The sequence below is a fragment of the Mytilus galloprovincialis genome, chromosome 1 (genome assembly GCF_965363235.1).
Source record: "Mytilus galloprovincialis chromosome 1, xbMytGall1.hap1.1, whole genome shotgun sequence".
In the NCBI taxonomy this organism is placed as follows: domain Eukaryota; kingdom Metazoa; phylum Mollusca; class Bivalvia; order Mytilida; family Mytilidae; genus Mytilus; species Mytilus galloprovincialis.
Genome location: NC_134838.1, coordinates 123,932,741 through 123,952,961, shown reverse-complemented (window position 1 = coordinate 123,952,961; position 20,221 = coordinate 123,932,741). Strand labels below are relative to the sequence as shown.

The following is a 20,221-nucleotide window of genomic DNA, read 5'->3' as shown; positions in this document are numbered from 1 at the left end:
GTTGAAGGCGGTCACTCGATCGTCTTCTTCTTCTTCTTCTTCTTCTTCTTCTTCTTCTTCTTCTTCTTCTTCTTCTTCTTCTTCTTCTTCTTCTTCTTCGATATAGTGGTGTCTAGATGTTCCGTGTAATGGAATCTGTTGGAATTGCTACTAGTCGATTTACAATTTTGCAAAATAGGCATAATCTGATGTTCACTCTTCGTTGGTATAGAGGTATCCAGTTAAGCTTGCTTATCATGCTTGTGACACTTGATTCGTTACTGTAGTCGTTGAAAATATAGCGAGCTGCTCTTCTTTGAATCCGCTCTATTTTGTCTATATATTATTGCGTATAGGGATCCCATATGGCTGCGCTGTATTCCACTCTTGGTCTTACTAGTGCATTGACAGCATTGGTTTTTGTTTGCTGTGGAGCTTTTTTGATGTTTCTGATGAGCATCCCTTGTGCTTGGTTTGCACTGGCTAGAATGTTGTTTATGTGTAAGTTCCAGCTAAGATCATCTTTGATGGTAATTCCCAAGTATTGTTTGTCTGTTAACTTTTAGTTGTTTCCCATACATGTAATATAGTTCTTTAATTGGGTTTTATATCGTGTTAGGTGCATCACGTTACATTTGCTGACATTAAATTCCATTTTCCATTTCTGTTCCCATTTCGTCAGTGTTGTTAGATCTTTTTGAAGAATGGCTTGATCTTTGATAGTTCTAATCGGCCAGTATAGATGGTGCAATCATCAGCAAACAGGTGGATTGTTGACTATGTTATCAGTGAAGTCATTGATGAAGATTAGGAAAATGACAGGTCCAAGTACACTGCTTGGGGTACTCCAGATGTGACTCCTACTTTGTCCGAATACTTAATTTCAAGTACAACTGCATGTGTTCTGTTGTCTAAAAATGCTGTGATCCATTTGTGATTTCCCCCTCTTATCCCATAGTGTCTGAGCTTGTGTAGCAGGCGTGGATGGCTGACTTTATCAAATGTCTTTGCTAAGTCCAGGACTATTATATCTGTTTGTGTTTTACTGTCCATTTTACATGTTATATCATGTATCAGGCCTATAAGTTGTGTCTCGCACGATTTCTTACTTCTAAAGCCAGGTTGGAACTCGGATAGTATTTTATTAGTTTCTAAATGTTTCATGACGTTGGATACTTCGATATGCTTCATAAGCTTGCAAAGGATGCAGGTTAGTGAGACAGGTTTGTTGTCTTCAGTAAAAACTGATTGGAACTGATGGTTTAGCGTGTTGGCTTCAATGTCAACTGTGTCATTTGATGTTTGTCCTTCATGTTTCAATGGTGGCACTCCAGCTATCTCTTTACTCATGCATTTTAAAAACGAGATTTTTTTTTTTGGGGGGGGGGGGGGTTAGTTTATAATCCGGTGCTATATGATGTTTAATTGTTGTCTGTGGTATGTGCTCAGTCTTGTTAGTAAGTTTATGTATCATCTTTAAATTCCTCCCATATTTTGTTTATATCTGTACTATACATTGAAGACCTGTTGGTGACCCTCTGCTGTTGTTTTTTATTTGGTCGGGTTGTTGTCTCTTTGACACATTCCCCATTTCCATTCTCAATTTTATTGCAGTTTATGATAACATCGTTTCCAAGATTATTTGCTTCTGCTTTCATGGTCCCAAAGTCTGCTTTCTTATATTGGTAAACTTTTCTTGGTGTCTGATTTTCTTTGATTGGTGTTGTTACTGCTTCGGCATAAACAATATTATCGTGATCTCCCTGGACAGACTTCAGTATGTAAGCCGAAAGAGGTATGGTAAAAAAACAGACAGATATTTCTCTCCATTGATTTGCACAACTGTAGATCACTGTAGCTACAAACTGAGACTACCATGAGTTATAGTAGTCTCAGCGGCTACAAAATAAGATTTGACTATTTAATATTAAGGATTTGTCAACTGTGTATCTATGTGGCACTTGTGACAATCTAGTTACATGGGACGATAGAGGAATAGTTTGTGACACATGCAATCAGTGGTACCATGTGTCATGCCAGTCGATGAACACTAAATCGTATAATGAATATGCAAATGACAGTGGACTTGCATGGGATTGTATCACATGTGGATGTCCAAACTATTCAACACAGATGCTATTCATTAATACTTAGCACATCAAACAATTACAGCGTATTGTCTGACACCTCTCTTACCAGTCCAACGTCTTCAATAAATATGAGACCCTTACATGCTTCCACACCGGATAAAAACAAGAACAGAAAACCATCAAAGAAATCTGAAACACCACTAAGATTACTAAATGTTAACTTCCAATCAATCAAAAGTAAACAAGGACAAGTACTTAATCTCATAGAAAGCACAAACCCAGATATTATCTTTGGAACCGAAACATGGGTAGACAATAAGATCACTGGCAGTCAAATATTCCCTCCTGGATATAACATCTTCCGGAAAGACAGAAACTGTAGTGGAGGGGGCGTACTAGTTGCTATTAAAGATAAATATATAACAACAGCCGTACCTGAACTACAAACTGACTGTGAAATTGTCTGGTGCAAACTTTAACTCATTGGACACAAAGCCATATACTTAAGCTCATATTACAACCCCAAAACATCAAACGAGAATGGGTACTCAGGACTTGAGAAGAGCCTAACCAGAGCGAACAATATAAAAAAAAATGCTTTAATCATCATGGCTGGTGATTTTAACCTACCAGGCTGGGACTGGAAAACCAAATCACTGAAGCCCAATACACAGAATACCAACATACACCATAAGTTCACTGACATCCTGGACGATCATGGCTTACAACAAATGGTAGAGGAACCAACAAGAGAATCATACACACTAGATCTCATAATCACGAACTACCCAAACTGCTACAATAGAGTCGAAACCATATATATCGGGCATATCAGATCATGACATCGTCTTTACAGAGTTGAACACCATACCATAAAAAAAAAACCTCAAAAGCCAAGGAAAATATCCTTATATAAAAAAGCTAAGCGGGAAAACATCAAAGAAGATCTCAAATTAATAAATACAGATGTTACCAAGATGAACCATCAAGAATGTAGTACACAAGAAATGTGGGCCTATGTTTAAGGTAAACTTGAAAATACTATAAATGCCAACATATCACAAAAACAGCTAGAACAAAAGACGGTAACCCTTGGATTACGACAGACATCAAACGCTCATAAAGAAAAGAGAAAAAACATTACAATAAATAAAAAGAAACAAGAATCGCTCAAGTTGATTTTTTGGCATTTATCTTTCGTTAAAGGGTTTGAGTGTCCAATTTCATTGAAATTTGTTTTTTTAAAAAATTGTGTAAAATTGTCGTTAAAGGGCAATAACTCGTTAAGTGGTGAATTGACAATTTTGGTCATATGAACTTATTTGTAGATCATATTTGCTGTTTACAGTTTATCTTTATCATTAATACTATTAAAGATAATAACCAAAAACTGCAAAATTTCCTTAAAATTACCATTTTAGTGGCAGCAACCCAGCAATGGGTTATTAGATTCATCTGAAAATTTCAGGACTGATAGAACTTTATCTTATGAATACTTTTACCACGTGTCAGATTTTCTCTAAATGCCTTGGTTTTTAAAATATACGTCAAAAAATGCATTTTATCCCTATCTTCTATTTTTAGACATGGTGGCCATGTTTTTTTTGACGAAACAGAAAATAAAACACAAACTTTATTCTAGACATCCTAAGGATCATTCAGCTCAAGTTTGGTTGGAATTGGTTCAGTGGTTTCAGAAAAGAAGATTTTTTAAAGTTAGAAAACATGATAAACAAATTGTGTAAAATTGTCCTTAAAGGGCAATAACTCTTTAAGTGGTCAATTGACAATGTTGGTCCTATAAACCTATTTGTAAATCTTACTTTGCTGAACATATTTGATGTTTAAAGTTTATCTTTATCATTAACACTATTCAAGATAACCAAAAACTGCAAAATGGCCTTAAAATTACCAATTTTACTGGCAGCAACCCAACAATTTAGATCCATCTGAAAATTTCAGGGCTGATAGAACATTACCTTAAGAACACTTTCACCCCAAGTCAGATTTTCTCTAACTGCTTTGTTTTGTTTTTTTTAGATATAAGCCAAAAACTTCATTTTACCCCTATGTTCTATTTTTAGCTATGGCGGCCATGTTTTTTTGACGAAACAGAAAATAAAACACAAACTTTATTCTAGATACCCTTAGAATTATTCAGTGTAAGTTTGGTTGGAATTGGTTGAGTAGTTTTAGAGGAGAAGATGTTTGAAATAGTTTACACCAGATGGACGATGACGGACGACGACGGACGCCAAGTGATGGCTAAAGCTCACCGTTTCGAAAAAAAATCAGCTGATGCTAAGCATACCATCAAAATATAAAGAACTAAAAAGACTGGTAGTAGATATTTCCAATATGCTGGTATTATTTCTCTCTGTACGGTACAGAGAGAAATAAGACGAGCATATTGGAAATATATAGAGAATATAATAACACCTGATCCCAAAGAAGACAAACCAAACTGCATGAAACGTTTCTGGACATTCATCAAGCACAAAAGATCAGACGGAAACCTTATACTACCATTAAGGAACAATGGACTACTCCATCCTGAGTCAGTTGAAAAGGCTAACATACTAAATAAACAGTTCCAATCAGTTTTTCTCTGAAAAAAAAAACTTTACAGAAACCGAATTCAAAAACCGTTGTGACATGACCAACAACAACTACCCTGGACTTCAAAAAAGACCTGAACATAACAGAAAATGGAATAGCAAAACTATTGTCCAACCGAAACCCATTTAAAGCTGCGGGTCCAGACACCATTACATCAAGGGTGCTGAGGGAATTAGCCATAGACATTGCACCAATCCTTACCACCATCTTCAGACGATCATATGAAACAGGCGATTTACCGGACATATGGAAAAAGGCTAACGTAATCCCAATATTCAAGAAGGGAAAACGGTTTGATGCAGTAGTCTCGCTTACCTGCATTTGTTGCGAAATCATGGAGTACATTGTAACAAGCCACATAATGACCCATGCTGACAAACACAACAGAGGTACAACATACTGTATCCACTCCAACACGGATTCAGGAGAGGCCTGTCCTGCGAAACACAACTGATTGAGTTTATTAACGATATCACCATAAACATGGAAAACAAACAGACTGCCTTATTATGGATTTTTCTAAGGCCTTTGATAAAGTAGGTCATAGCCTACTTACACACAAACTGGATCATTATGGCATAGGAGGGAAAACCAACAGGTGGATCACAAACTTCCTGGCCAACAGAAAACAAGTCGTAGTTGAAGAAGGGGAAAAATCTGATACAATCAACGTCGATTCAGGCGTCACACAAGGATCAGTTCTTGGACCCAGTTTGTTCCTTTTCTATATAAATGACATGCCAGAGGGAATCCGATCAAGGGTAAGACTCTTTGCTGATGATACAATCATATATCGCCAATACCATCAGACACAGACAGCGACCACCTTCAGGAAGATCTAAATAAGCTGGCAATTTGGGAAAACAAATGGCAAATGGCATTTCATCCAGATAAATGTAATGTTCTTACCATAACAAGAAAATGCAAGTCTATTATAAAAGAATATGTACTGCATGGCCACATTCTCGAATCTCTTAACTCTGCAAAGTACCTTGGTTGCACCATCAGCTCCGATTTAAAATGGAATGAACACATCAAAAACATATGTGTTAAGGCAAACAAGACCATAGGCTTCCTCAAACGTAACTTGAACATCAATAACAACACAATAAAAGAAAATGCATACAAATCACTTGTAAGACCGACTCTAGAATATGCATGTACAGTCTGGGATCCCTATCAACTAAACAACAAAAAAAAAAAGCGACTGGAAATGGTACAGAGGAGAGTAGCCACATATGCACTAATAGATATCATAACACATCATTAATTTGTTAGTAACATGCATAACCAGAGACATATAATACAAATAGTGTATTCTATGTCTCTGGCATAACCAACTGGAGAGTAACCCCTCGAAGACCGTAGGAGGACATCAAGGCTCACAATGATGTAAACTTGCCAACGGGATGGTGAAAGTTGACACCACTTATACTCTCATTCCACCAGATAGGCTATCCAGAAATATCAACACTAATGGATACCAAGTACCATCTTGTAGGACCCAAGTGTGGAAGGAATATTTTTACCCAAGGACGATACGAGACTGACTGGAATGCACTACCACATACTGCCATCAGTGCAGATAGTCTTGAATGCTTCAAGACTTACCTACATGAGATGAACTAGATCAACTTCAAGATGTTTTTAAATTCACTGTATATATATGATGACGGTACAGTATGGTGCCGATTTGAAGAATGACCATAAAAAAATTAAGGCTCATTTGACGCCGCGTAACGGTCTCGAAAAATGCGTGTTTGTCTTCGTAGACAAAAGATATATTTACACATAAAAATAATATGGACACTTTTAGTTTTGATACCAAAAAGCATCAACAAAAAGTAACACAGTTTCAAATGTTATATTTCCCGCCATATTAACTTTTCTTTTGCTGATTCCGGAACACGAAACGACGTTTTTAAACCAGTCGCCTCGTTTTGATAACTGTCAAATATGGAGTCGACCAACTTCCTCCAGCCACTTTGACATGAATGTGATGTTAGGTTTCCAAAATTTAAGAAATAGTCCACACCAGTTATGGCAGAGAATGTTGTGGTGCCAACAGATATATTTCTTGCACCCAACGAATATGGCCATTCTACCCTAGAACATGTTGATCAACTTGATTTCCTTAACGATAGTGATGGAGGTCTTCCCTTTTTTCACAGAGTTGAATCTAGCGAAGTCGTTTATCAGCCTCGTCGGAAAAAGGCAAAGATGGTTGGAAAGTATCTTGTTGGCGATCTGTTAGGAGAGGGTTCATATGGAAAAGTTAAAGAAGTTATAGACACTGTCACACTATGCAGAAGGGCTGTTAAAATTTTAAAGAAGAGGAAACTGAGAAAAATTCCTAATGGAGAACAAAACGTTTTAAGGTTGTTATGTCCGAAGATCACATTTGAAAATGTAAAAACCAAAATGTTTGCTCATGCCACAACATGTGATGTCAAACATATTTAAGGCAATGTCTTTGATTATGTTGAAAACATAAATAAAACAAAAATATATGGCAGTGTCTGCACATACCTTCATGCAGGTATGAATAGTCAAATTACCATTCGTAGGCTATGCGTACCCACCGGTTTTATAATAAAAATGCTGTGGGATTGTAAATGAAAGGTGAAATATAAACGGAAATTATCAATAGTATGGGGATTTCATGTAGACCTCAATCCTCAATCTTAAGGCCTGTTGGCACGAATTGTCTCAATGTGCGGTTTTCCTCTCTGGTGCGTTTTCCTCAACGTATTTTCTTTTCTGTGCTTTAAATTGGTATGCGCTGGTTAAGATTGGGATTGTGGGACAGTAGTATTAAATCTGCCCGTTCTGTCAATGTAATGTGCCACTGTTTGTAGTTTGGCTTTTGTCTCTTCTGTGTTCTCGCCGTCCAGTCTCGTTAGCATAGTAGCTAAATTCAAGTTTCTGACCCCGATCTCTTTGGATATTTGGTGTAACATATCTTCTCGTTCGTTTTCATAGCAGGGACATTCCAGAAGAAAATGTTGAGGCGTTTCATGTGCTCCACAGTTGCAGGACTCTATGGCGTTGGTTTGGCCTACTCGGTTTTTGTAGTAATTGAGTTCTGTATAGCCAGTTCTTAGTTGGGCGAATATACTGTAGAACAAGTGAAGAATATAAAAAATAATATTTTCAAATTGTATTTTTAAGATAATAATATGTAATGAACCTTGCAAATTAAATGCTCATGCACTATGATGCACTGATGGAAAATGAAACTTTACAGTCCCAGTAAAAGAAAAACATGATAAAAATTAATACTATCATAAAATGTAAATGCAAATTACTGAATTTGAAAAATACCCATATGAGATTTAAAAATAATCTTTAAGTAAAATGTTAAACAGAAAAGGAAATTTTAAAATATCTTAAACTACTAAAATTAAAGCTTGGGTGTGTATATAAAAATTTAAAAAGCAATTAATATTGTCAAATTAAACCAACTTTGTTCCAGCTTTAGTCAAGCCAAGTTTAAAGTGGAAATACATTCCATTTGGAAAGTACTGAAAGTAGACATATATATCCTTTATATCATGAATGGTTTAGAATAGAAAAACAAGAAGTATTTGACATAAAAAAAAACTTGACTAATGAATGAAACACTGCAAATTCAATTTAAACTATAAATTTAAATCCAATACCCATTGTATTAGGCCTTTTTCCTGTCAAATTTTTCCTGCAGCTGCAATTGACTCTGAGTTTCTTTTATACAATTGTATAAAATTAGCTATAGTTGACTGAAAGTTTTGAACAAATTGTTCCAATTCATGATAACTTGAAATGTCTTCCCCACATGTATATCACTCTTCCATTTTAAGAATATTTATTAACTGAGAAAAACTGTTTATAAAACTTCGGAGTAGTTTAAATCAATTTATTCACTAATTGCAACAAATTCCGTATATATTTCACATTCCATTCTCAATCTGATGCCATTTTATTATAAAACCGGATGCGGGTATGCGTAGCATACGAACTATTATTTGACTATTCGTACCCACATACGGGTACATGCAAACACTGCCAAAAAATATTGTTCTGTTGGACACTAAATGGCAGAATGCTAGGCTGGGTTAGAAACTGAGTAATTACAAACATTAGGCCAAATAAAAATATATGTTTGGTTCCAGTTACATACTTTTAAAAAATAGGGTTGGCAGGTCGGCAATTTTTTTATTTGTTTTTGAATTTTATTTTTTGAATGTCAAAATCCGGAAACAAATCGTGTGTTTACCGAAATTGTTTCCGGTATTATACATGCCCCAACCTGAAGTCCGCCATTTTTACATGTGTTTGGTTGTAAAATAATCAGTCATGATACGTTTTAAGTTAATTTTGTTGCATTCTGTTATGAATTGTTGCATTTTACCCATAACAGATACTTGTGATGGAAATTCAGATTACAGAATTCTATGAATTTAATTATTTTAAATCACAATCCTCAAAATTTTAACCTTTGAAAATTTATTTTTCAGAAATAAAAAAAACTGGAACCACACATATATTTTTATTTGGCCTTACAAAAATATTTTGTGTCTACATTTAAGTCAATGCATTTCAATGTAGCTGGGAATAGTAAAAAGTCTTAAAAGTTAAAATATAGCTTGAAAATTTGTATTTGTAACACTACAATAGCCAATACTTCAATATTTCATTTGGAAAGTGCTAAAAAGACTAAAAACACAATGCTTTGGATCAGTACAACAGGTTTAAAGAATTTGTTCACAATTTTATAGTTCAATGATGCAGACACATTATACTAGTATTTATCAAACTAGAAATATTGTCTTACGTCTATTTGCAAGCTCACTAGAGCTCGTGTTTATGTAGTTTATTGAATATTGACTCTAAAAAAAACTTTAAATTGAATAGAAAAGATATCTCCAGCATTTTCCAGCAAATGTTGGAATGTCAAAGTTTATTTTAAGTTCCTACTTGACAAGATTTGTAAACACAAGACACAACCACTATACAACTCCACACTGTCAGAAGAGACATCAAATGCTGCCATTGGTCAAGAATGATGTATTTCGAATAAGCATGACTTTTATCTTCCGGCAGATGATGTAGCATAGATCTATAATACTAAAATTACGAGGTCCAATTTGTCAGCCGTCATCACATAAAAACGATGAATCAAAGAATTCAACTTTATATATAACTAATGTAGTACAATGGTGTTGATTGAAAATTACACCACTCTAGGCCCGTTTGTTTTCCACGTAATTAATATTGCCAATAATTAAGAAGTTCCGGATCGAGTCCGACACCGATACCAATAGTATATTCACCTGTTACCTATACCTTATCTGTACGTTCCGCATCTGACAGGCGCACCACCAAGCAGTGTATTTAGAATTTTGCTGTATACTGTTGAGTAAAAAATACTCCATTCCAGGCCCTTTTGTTTTCCAAATTATTAATATTACCAATAATTGATAGGTTCCAGGTCGACGGGTTCAAACAGAAAGATTTTGAAAGCAGAGAAAACTGTGCAACTTATACATGTTATAATCGGCATGACTTTATCAGATGACAATACCAATACTAAAATAAGGCATACGCATAGTTATATATCAGTCACGGACCCCCGATATCACGGGTGTGTTCTAGTTGTAATAACAAATGTTGTCTTAATCTGCCCGGGGTTGATAGGAGGGTACTAGATCATAACTTGGTTACAGAAGATAACATTGAACATACTGAGATGGTTGTTTCTTAATTGGTTCATGCATTTTTTTTACAGGGAAATTCAGCTTTTAAAGAGGCTTCACCATAAACATGTAGTTTTCTTGGATGATGTCATCTTTAATGATGAAAAGCAAAAGATGTATCCTTTATAATCATATCAAAGAAAGTCAGATGGGTGTTTGGTAAACTTACATGCAATAAAAAAATGAAATGCAGGGTCAAAGGAAATCAAAATGATAGCTTAAAATTAAATTAAATAAATTTTTCGTTTATACCGAGGAGATATTCAGATACATGTTTACATATATTTGGCCCATTTCTTTTTTGTCTTTTTGAGTTTGCGCAAGAAATTTCAATTTTATGACAATGCATATCATGCATATATGTTGTAAATTTGTACTTGATAAAGGTTATTTTGAATCTTGAATCTGTCTTTTACTGTCTTGATTATGACTATAATACAGAAGGAAAAAATGTTTCTTAAAAAATGTCAAAAATTATGACGAAAGTTCTCACAGATTTATTAATAGATATTATTGCAAAAAAAATAATTGATTTGTGGGATGTAAGACAACCAGAAATCATTTAATATCAGAATTATGAGGAAGGCATTACAACACGGCTAATTATTAAACAAGTAAACATATCTAATTACAAGAACAAACTAGGAGAGTCATTATTGGAGCCAAGGGGTAAATGTAGAAAGTGATTTCCTTGGCAGTTAGTTGTCTTTTTGTACTCTCTATCATCAACTCATAAACCAACTATATATTTGAGTGTAAGTTTTTTAGACTTATTATTTGTTGTTCTGGTATTTCTCAACTCTGATTTTACTTTTTGTTTCATAAATCTGGATTTTTTTTCAAAACAAGTAGGCAATTTTGATCGACAGCCACCTTATAAACCACTGATTGGGTAGTACCACATTCACATCTGAGTCTAATAAATGAAGCACCATGGTGATATTTTTACCATTGTTCTCTTATTAGTATATGAATAGGTTTTATAATAGAATAAATATTATAATTGTGATGCCATAAGTTTAAGGAGAAAGTACTAGAGAGATCACTGTCAGAATAATTCTGTAAAACTTTCACCAAATCGTTCAGACAAAATGTCAATGTCAGTCTGCAAATCTTTTTATATAACCTTTAGGTCACCTCCCCAACTGGTTTGTTCATGAAATATTTTGTTTATTTGTTTTCCTTAATAAAAAATACAGGTATATTTTTATGGAATATTGTGTTTGTGAACTTCAAGAAATGTTAGAAAGTGCTACAGATAAAAAGTTCCCAATCTTTCAGGCTCATTAGTAAGTAGAAAAAAATAATAAAAATTATATTGAAAATTATTGCATTGTACAAGGCTACAATATACCTGTAATAGAATTTTAATGAAACTTATTTCAAAGGTTTATTTCAGCAATGTCTTTTGTGATTTTGAAAAACTGTGTTGTATGATTTTTTATACGACCGCAAAATTTGAAAAATTTTTCGTCGTATATTGCTATCACGTTGGCGTCGGCGTCGTCGTCCATCGTCCGAATACTTTTAGTTTTCGCACTCTAACTTTAGTAAAAGTGAATAGAAATCTATGAAATTTTAACACAAGGTTTATGACCACAAAAGGAAGGTTGGTATTGATTTTGGAAGTTTTGGTCCCAACATTTTAGGAATTAGGGGCCAAAAAGGGCCCAAATAAGCATTTTCTTGGTTTTCGCACTATAACTTTAGTTTAAGTGAATAGAAATCTATGAAATTTTGACACAAGGTTTATGACCACAAAAGGAAGGTTGGGATTGATTTTTGGGGTTTTGGTTCCAACAGTTTAGGAATTAAGGGCCAAAAAAGGGCCCAAATAAGCATTATTCTTGGTTTTCGCACAATAACTTTAGTATAAGTAAATAGAAATCTATGAAATTTTGACACAAGGTTTATGACCACAAAAGGAAGGTTGGGATTGATTTTGGGGGTTTTGGTTCCAACAGTTTAGGAATTAAGGGCCAAAAAAGGGCCCAAATAAGCATTATTCTTGGTTTTCGCACAATAACTTTAGTATAAGTAAATAGAAATCTATGAAATTTAAACACAAGGTTTATGACCATAAAAGGAAGGTTGGGTTTGATTTTGGGAGTTTTGGTCCTAACAGTTTAGGAATAAGGGGCCCAAAGGGTCCAAAATTGAACTTTGTGTGATTTCATCAAAAATTGAATAATTGGTGTTCTTTGATATGCCGAATCTAACTATGTATGTAGATTCTTAATTTTTGGTCCCGTTTTCAAATTGGTCTACATTAAGGTCCAAAGGGTCCAAAATTAAACTTAGTTTGATTTTAACAAAAATTGAATCCTTGGGGTTCTTTGATATGCTGAATTTAAAAATGTACTTAGATTTTTAATTATTGGCCTAGTTTTCAAGTTGGTCCAAATGGGGGTCCAAAATTAAACTTTGTTTGATTTCATCAAAAATTGAATAAATGGGGTTCTTTGATATGCCAAATCTAACTGTGTATGTAGATTCTTAATTTTTGGTCCAGTTTTCAAATTGGTCTACATTAAGGTCCAAAGGGTCCAAAATTAAATTAAGTTTGATTTTAACAAAAATTAAATTCTTGGGCTTATTTGATATGCTTTATCTAAATATGTACTTTGATTTTTGATTATTGGCCCAGTTTTCAAGTTGGTCCAAATCAGGATTCCATATCAAGTATTGTGCAATAGCAAGAAATTTTCAATTGCACAGTATTGCACAATAGCAAGAAATATCTAATTGCACAATATTGTGCAATAGCAATTAATTTTCAATTGGAGTTATCTTTCTTTGTATAGAATAGTAGTTGATAATATATGTTGGAAATTTGCCAGACATGACTATGATGTCATTTTCTATTTTTATTTGCCAATAACTTTATGTAAATAACTTCATTGGAAATTTGCCAATATAAAATGTTGCTGATGAAGCTTTTTTTCCTTATCTTATCTAAAATGTTTTAGATAATGTATGTTGGAAATTTGCCAGACATGACTATGATGTCATTTTCTATTTTTATTTGCCAATAACTTTATGTAAATAACTTCATTGGAAATTTGCCAATATAAAATGTTACTGATGAAGTTTTTTTTATTGTTTTATACAATAAACAATGTATATTCACTTTTACTACCAACCAATCTTTACCATTCAGTGATAACAAGCACTTTATTTTACATTTTAATATTTTATGATGTATTTAAAAGAGTAGTTATTGTTGCAAACTCCATTAGAAATTTGAATTGATATCAGTTTTGGAAAAAGGGAAACGGGGATGTGAAAAAAGGGGGGGGGGTTTAAATTTTTCTCATTTCAGATTTCATAAATAAAAAGAAAATTTCTTCAAACATTTTTTTGAGAGGATTAATATTCAACAGCATAGTGAATTGCTCAAAGGCAAAAAAAAACCTTTAAATTCTTTAGACCACATTCATTCTGTGTCAGAAACCTATGCTGTGTCAACTATTTAATTTTAGATTTAAATAAGAAGAAATCTTTAATTGATTTGTAAAATCTTGACATTTGTTTTGTGTAAAAAAAACCATGTAATGTCAAAAATTTGATCACAATCCAAATTCAGAGCTGTATCACGCTTGAATGTTTTGTCCATACTTGCCCCAACTGTTCAGGGTTCGACCTCTGCGGTCGTATAAAGCTGCGCCCTGCGGAGCACCTGGTTTTTAAATAATTATGTTTTAAAATCACTTTGTTTACAGAAGTTATGGCCCTTGGAAAAAGAAATTTTGCGACAGGTTTATAAATATTTTGACAACATTGATAGGTATTCAATAGTGTTATGAACTGAATCACAGATAAAGTATTAACATAAGCATATATATCTTTTCAGTTATTTTAAGCAGTTAGTAGAAGGATTAATATTTTTACACAGTCGAGGTATAGTCCATAAAGATATTAAACCTGGTAATCTGTTACTAGCCAGAGATGAGACGTTAAAAATCACAGATTTTGGTGTGGCTGAGGTAGGCACTTAACTTGGCTAAAAATAAACAGGCCATGTTAAAGATGATTGTTCTGGAATAATTAACATCAATGACTTTGGCTGTAGATCAGCTCACAATAGTTAACATTGGAAAAGTTCATTGAAAGGAATATTGCTCTGTAGTAGTTTAAAAGTACAACAAGTATAATACCCTGGATCTGTTGTCATCAAAAACATAACTTTAGTTAAGATCATTACTACAAAAGTAAGACTGTCCAGTCTGAGAAAATAAATGTTCATACAAAAAAATGCTAAGGTTCATTAACAGTCACATCACTGCACATGGTAAGGCACTTAAATTTTACCTGCAGTCTTCACCAGCATAGGATTTTAAAATTTCTATCAGGCCAATAGCATGTTTACAAAACATGAATGTCAGGCATATGGATGTAACAGTTTATCTTAATAGAGTCCAATATATTGAATACTAGTTAATTATTGAAAAGTAGTTAAACCTTGATAGTCATTGGTGAATATTGTAGGAGATAGCTTTACATGCTTTTGATGACACATGTCACACAAGTCAAGGTTCACCAGCATTCCAGCCACCAGAAATAGCCAATGGGGAGGACAGTTTTCCAGGGTTCAAAGTTGATGTTTGGTCCAGTGGTGTTACATTGTAAGTAGTTCCAGTGATCTCTGCCATTCAGGGATTCAGTAATCAGTAGATGGCTGAGTGTCCTGTATACATGTACTTCCAAAGGGTTTCTTAAGGGATGTAGTATTATCTCTGTCAGTTTGTAAATTCAGATAGTATTCTCACTACATCTCCCTGATTGATTCAAACCTTTTATACACTGTTTATAAGGATAGAGGTACTACTACACAATTTGTCTTTGCCGTTAAATCTTGAGTTTTGAAATACAATTTATAAATTTTAATACTTTGATCAACTTTGAATTTGATAACAATTAACAGAGATCAGTTACTTTTATGTCATTTTCACTCTTAGTCATTTCTGAGTTATGGTTCTTGCTTGATACGTGGATGAAACGGAAACTTTTGAATTTGTCAATAAATTTTTATACGACCGCAAAAATTGAAAATTTTTTGGTCGTATATTGGTATCACGTTGTCGTCGTCGTCGTCCGAATACTATTAGTTTTCGCACTGTAACTTTAGCAAAAGTGGGAGTTTTGGTCCCAACATTTTAGGAATTAGGGGCCAAAAAGGGCTCAAATAAGCATTTTCTTTGTTTTCGCACTATAACTTTAGTTTAAGTAAATAGAAATCTATGAAATTTTGACGCACGGTTTATGACCACAGAAGGAAGGTTGGGATTGATTTTGGGAGTTTTAGTTCAAACAGTTTAGGAATTAGGGGCCAAAAAAGGGCCCAAATAAGCATTATTCTTGGTTTTCGCACAATAACTTTAGTATTAGTAAATCGAAATCAATGAAATTTAAACACAAGGTTTATGACCACAAAAGGAAGGTTGGGATTGATTTTGGGAGTTGAGGTCTGAACAGTTTAGGAATTAGGGGCCAAAAAGGGGCCCAAGTAAGCATTATTCTTGGTTTTCGCACCATAACTTTAGTATAAGTAAATAGAAATCTATGAAATTTAAACACAAGGTTTATGACCACTAAAGGAAGGTTGGGTTTGATTTTGGGAGTTTTGGTCCCAACAGTTTAGGAATAAGGGGCCCAAAGGGTCCAAAATTGAACTTTGTTTGATTTCATCAAAAATTGAATAATTGGGGTTCTTTGATATGCCGAATCTTACTATGTATGTAGATTCTTAATTTTTGGTCCCGTTTTCAAATTGGTCTACATAAAGGTCCAAAGGGTCCAAAATTAAACTTAGTTTGATTTTAACAAAAATTGAATCCTTGGGGTTCTTTGATATGCTGAATCTAAAAATGTACTTAGATTTTTGATTATTGGCCCAGTTTTCAAGTTGGTCCAAATCGGGGTCCAAAATTAAACTTTGTTTGATTTCATCAAAAATTGAATAATTGGGGTTCTTTGATATGTCAAATCTAGCTGTGTATGTAGATTCTTAATTTTTAGTCCCGTTTTCAAATTGGTCTACATTAAAGTCCAAAGGGTCCAAAATTAAACTAAGTTTGATTTTAACAAAAATTGAATTCTTGGGCTTTTTTGATATGCTGAATCTAAACATGTATATAGATTTTTGATTATGGGCCCAGTTTTCAAGTTGGTTCAAATCAGGATCCAAAATTATAAAGTATTGTGCAATAGAAAGAAATTTTCAATTGCACAGTATTCAACAAAAGCAAGAAATATCTAATTGCACAATATTGTGCAATAGCAAGAAATTTTTAATTGATTGGAGTTATCTTTCTTTGTCCAGAATAGTAGTTTAATCAACTTAAATCATTGTTTTATACAATATACAATGTATATTCACTTTTACTACCAACTGATAAATTAAAACAATCTTTACCATTCAGTGATAACAAGCACCTTTTGTTACATTTTAATATTTTATGATGTATTTAAATGAGTAGTTATTGTTGCAAACTCCATTAGAAATTTGAATTGAGATCAGTTTTGGAAAAAGGGAAAGGGGGATGTGAAAAAAAAATGGGGGGGGGGGGGGTGTTAAATTTTTCTCATTTCAGATTTCATAAATAAAAAAAATTTCTTCAAACAATTTTTGAGAGGATTAATATTCAACAGCATAGTGAATTGCTCAAAGGCAAAACAAATATTTTAAGTTCATTAGACTGCTTTCATTCTGTGTCCGAAACCTATGCTGTGTCAACTATTTAATCACAATCCAAATTTAGAGCTGAATCCAGCTTGAATGTTGTGTCCATACTTGCCCCGACCGTTCAGGGTTCAACCTCTGTGGTTGTATAAAGCTGCGCCCTGCAGAGCATCTGGTTATACCCTGACTTGTGTGTATTTACAAGCTAGGACATCTGTGGCCCATAGACACATTCACATTCACCATTTTTTTTCTTAAAAATTATGATTGAGATGTTCTCACTTTTCAAAAGCTGTCCTCTATTTTGCATTGACCATAACAATGGTCCTATAACCTAGATACAGGGGTTACAACAAGTTTTTTGAGTGACTTCTATTTATCACAATAGTTTTACCTTATATTTTTTTCCGAAGTAATCCGTTTAGTTGAATTTATTAAGAGTGACTGGAATTTTTCTTAATGTATTTATCAAGCTCTTTTTATAAGATCACAAAAAAATAAGTTATTTTTAGTGAAATTATAATTTTATTAAAAACCAAATCAGATTATGTCAATAATGAATTGACAAAACAAAGATTAATAAAAAAGGATAGTATGAAATGAATTAGGTGAATTGCCCTCCATTAACCTGGTACAGCTGCAGGACATATTATCCTCTGTTTATCTTATTACATTCTGTTATACATTGTTTCAGATATAACATGACCACTGGAAAGTATCCATATGATGGAGACAATATATATAAGTTATTCAACAATATAAGTAAAGGAGTTTACACAATCCCTGATTCCATAGACAGTGTTCTTACTAATTTACTGCATGGTAAGTTTCATATGCACCTAGTGTGTTTGTATTTTGAAGATAACTGTACTGTATTTTAAGCTTTGCCTTTGTAAAACAAAGATTTTACTGACAAAATTTTACAGAAAATTCAACCATCATGCTACTAATTTTAGTTAATCATATAAATTATCTTCATTAAAAATGATGTTTTCTGTGGTCTGAATAAGGGTCCAGTAGACACACAGAATGCAGGATTTTCACAGGCACTTGTCTCAGAAAAAAAATTTCCTATATACCTTAATATAACACAAGGTACTTAACTAAATTTTTTGAAAAATGACCCCCAGTCCCGAATTCCCGTTTTTTTTCGATTTCTCTGTTGTCAAACCTACTTAAACTTAATATGCCGTAAATCTAAATTGATTTATCTACACAATGGTATATGACACGACTATCATTGTTGTCGGGATCATTAGTAGCAGGTCTCAGAAGTCGGTCAACGGGATTTTTTTTGCATTCGTCTCAAACTTTGGCAACACCCAGTCCGCATGTAATTTTATACTGGTTTCTCATTGGTTGATCGTCTGGCTAAAAATAAATGTGGGAAATTTTGGTCAATTTATAACTCTACATAAGTGTCATTGTGTACACATGTGTTTCATAACAAAATGAATGTCAAACAGCTTATAGCATTGAATCAGGTAAAAAATGGTCATAAAATTTTGCTTCTGGGGCAAAGTGGAACGGGGAAGAGCCATTTGGTCTGTACTATAGAACAAGAACTAAAAAAAGGGGGGGGGAAACGGTCGCAGTCACAGGAACAACGGGAGTGGCTTCCTTGAATATAGGTGGGATTACTGTCCATTCCTGTTCCGGTATAGCAGATGGTCATTTTTCAAATGACGAACTATTACAAAAATTGACTATTGATGAATATTTTCGAAAATACAAGGGGTTCTGCAAGTTTAGGATTTTAAAAATGTCAATTTACCATTCAAATAAGGATTGACATTTGTTTTTGTTTTGTTTTCCCTACTCAAAATGATATCAAAATGTTATTAGAAATATACATACTATGAACAAATAGTATTATTAGCTAAATACATCTTTTCATGATACTTCAAAATTTCTCGCTTTATAAACCTTTTGGAGTTATCTCAATATCTTATGTAAAGTCCAGAGAGAGTCTGAATGATGTCAATAAAATGGGAAAATCTGAGTTCTAAAATTAGAAACTCCTGACACATTCGACAGACCTCAAAAAACACTTATTTGGGTTTGTTTCACATAATCTGTAAAGAATTTACAATAAAGATAATAATTTATAGTCAGAGGGAAGCTGACAGTTTTTATTATACGACCGCAAAATTTGAAAAATTTTTCGTCGTATATTGCTATCACGTTGGCGTCTGCGTCGTCGTCGTCGTCCGGCGTCCGAATACTTTTAGTTTTCGCACTCTAACTTTAGTAAAAGTGAATGGAAATCTATGAAATTTTAACACAAGGTTTATGACCACAAAAGGAAGGTTGGTATTGATTTTGGGAGTTTTGGTCCCAACATTTTAGGAATTAGGGGCCAAAAAGGGCCCAAATAAGCATTTTCTTGGTTTTCGCACTATAACTTTAGTTTAAGTGAATAGAAATCTATGAAATTTTGACACAAGGTTTATGACCACAAAAGGAAGGTTGGGATTGATTTTGGGGGTTTTGGTTCCAACAGTTTAGGAATTAAGGGCCAAAAAAGGGCCCAAATAAGCATTATTCTTGGTTTTCGCACAATAACTTTAGTATAAGTAAATAGAAATCAATGAAATTTTAGCACAAGGTTTATGACCACAAAAGGAAGGTTGGGTTTGATTTTGGGAGTTTTGGTCCTAACAGTTTAGGAATAAGGGGCCCAAAGGGTCCAAAATTGAACTTTGTGTGATTTCATCAAAAATTGAATAATTGGGGTTCTTTGATATGCCGAATCTAACTATGTATGTAGATTCTTAATTTTTGGTCCCGTTTTCAAATTGGTCTTCATTAAGGTCCAAAGGGTCCAAAATTAAACTTAGTTTGATTTTAACAAAAATTGAATCCTTGGGGTTCTTTGATATGCTGAATTTAAAAATGTACTTAGATTTTTATACGACCGCAAAATTTGAAAAATTTTTCGTCGTATATTGCTATCACGTTGGCGTCGGCGTCGTCGTCGTCGTCGTCGTCGTCGTCGTCGTCGTCGTCGTCCGGCGTCCGAATACTTTTAGTTTTCGCACTCTAACTTTAGTAAAAGTGAATGGAAATCTATGAAATTTTAACACAAGGTTTATGACCACAAAAGGAAGGTTGGT

The 20,221-nt window shown here is 33.8% G+C and overlaps 1 protein-coding gene across 1 annotated transcript in view; it reads left to right on the top strand.

Annotated features, from left to right (window-relative positions):
• Positions 1-6,622: 6,622 nt before the first annotated feature.
• Positions 6,623-20,221, top strand: part of LOC143056870 (serine/threonine-protein kinase stk11-like) — a 28,723-nt gene continuing 15,124 nt past the window's right edge. The window contains exons 1-6 of the mRNA XM_076230047.1: positions 6,623-7,066; positions 10,456-10,539; positions 11,623-11,712; positions 14,277-14,409; positions 14,912-15,048; positions 17,800-17,927. Coding sequence (XP_076086162.1) covers positions 6,729-7,066; positions 10,456-10,539; positions 11,623-11,712; positions 14,277-14,409; positions 14,912-15,048; positions 17,800-17,927 — 910 coding nt within the window. The 5' untranslated portion in view covers positions 6,623-6,728. The remainder of the gene's footprint in view (positions 7,067-10,455; positions 10,540-11,622; positions 11,713-14,276; positions 14,410-14,911; positions 15,049-17,799; positions 17,928-20,221) is intronic.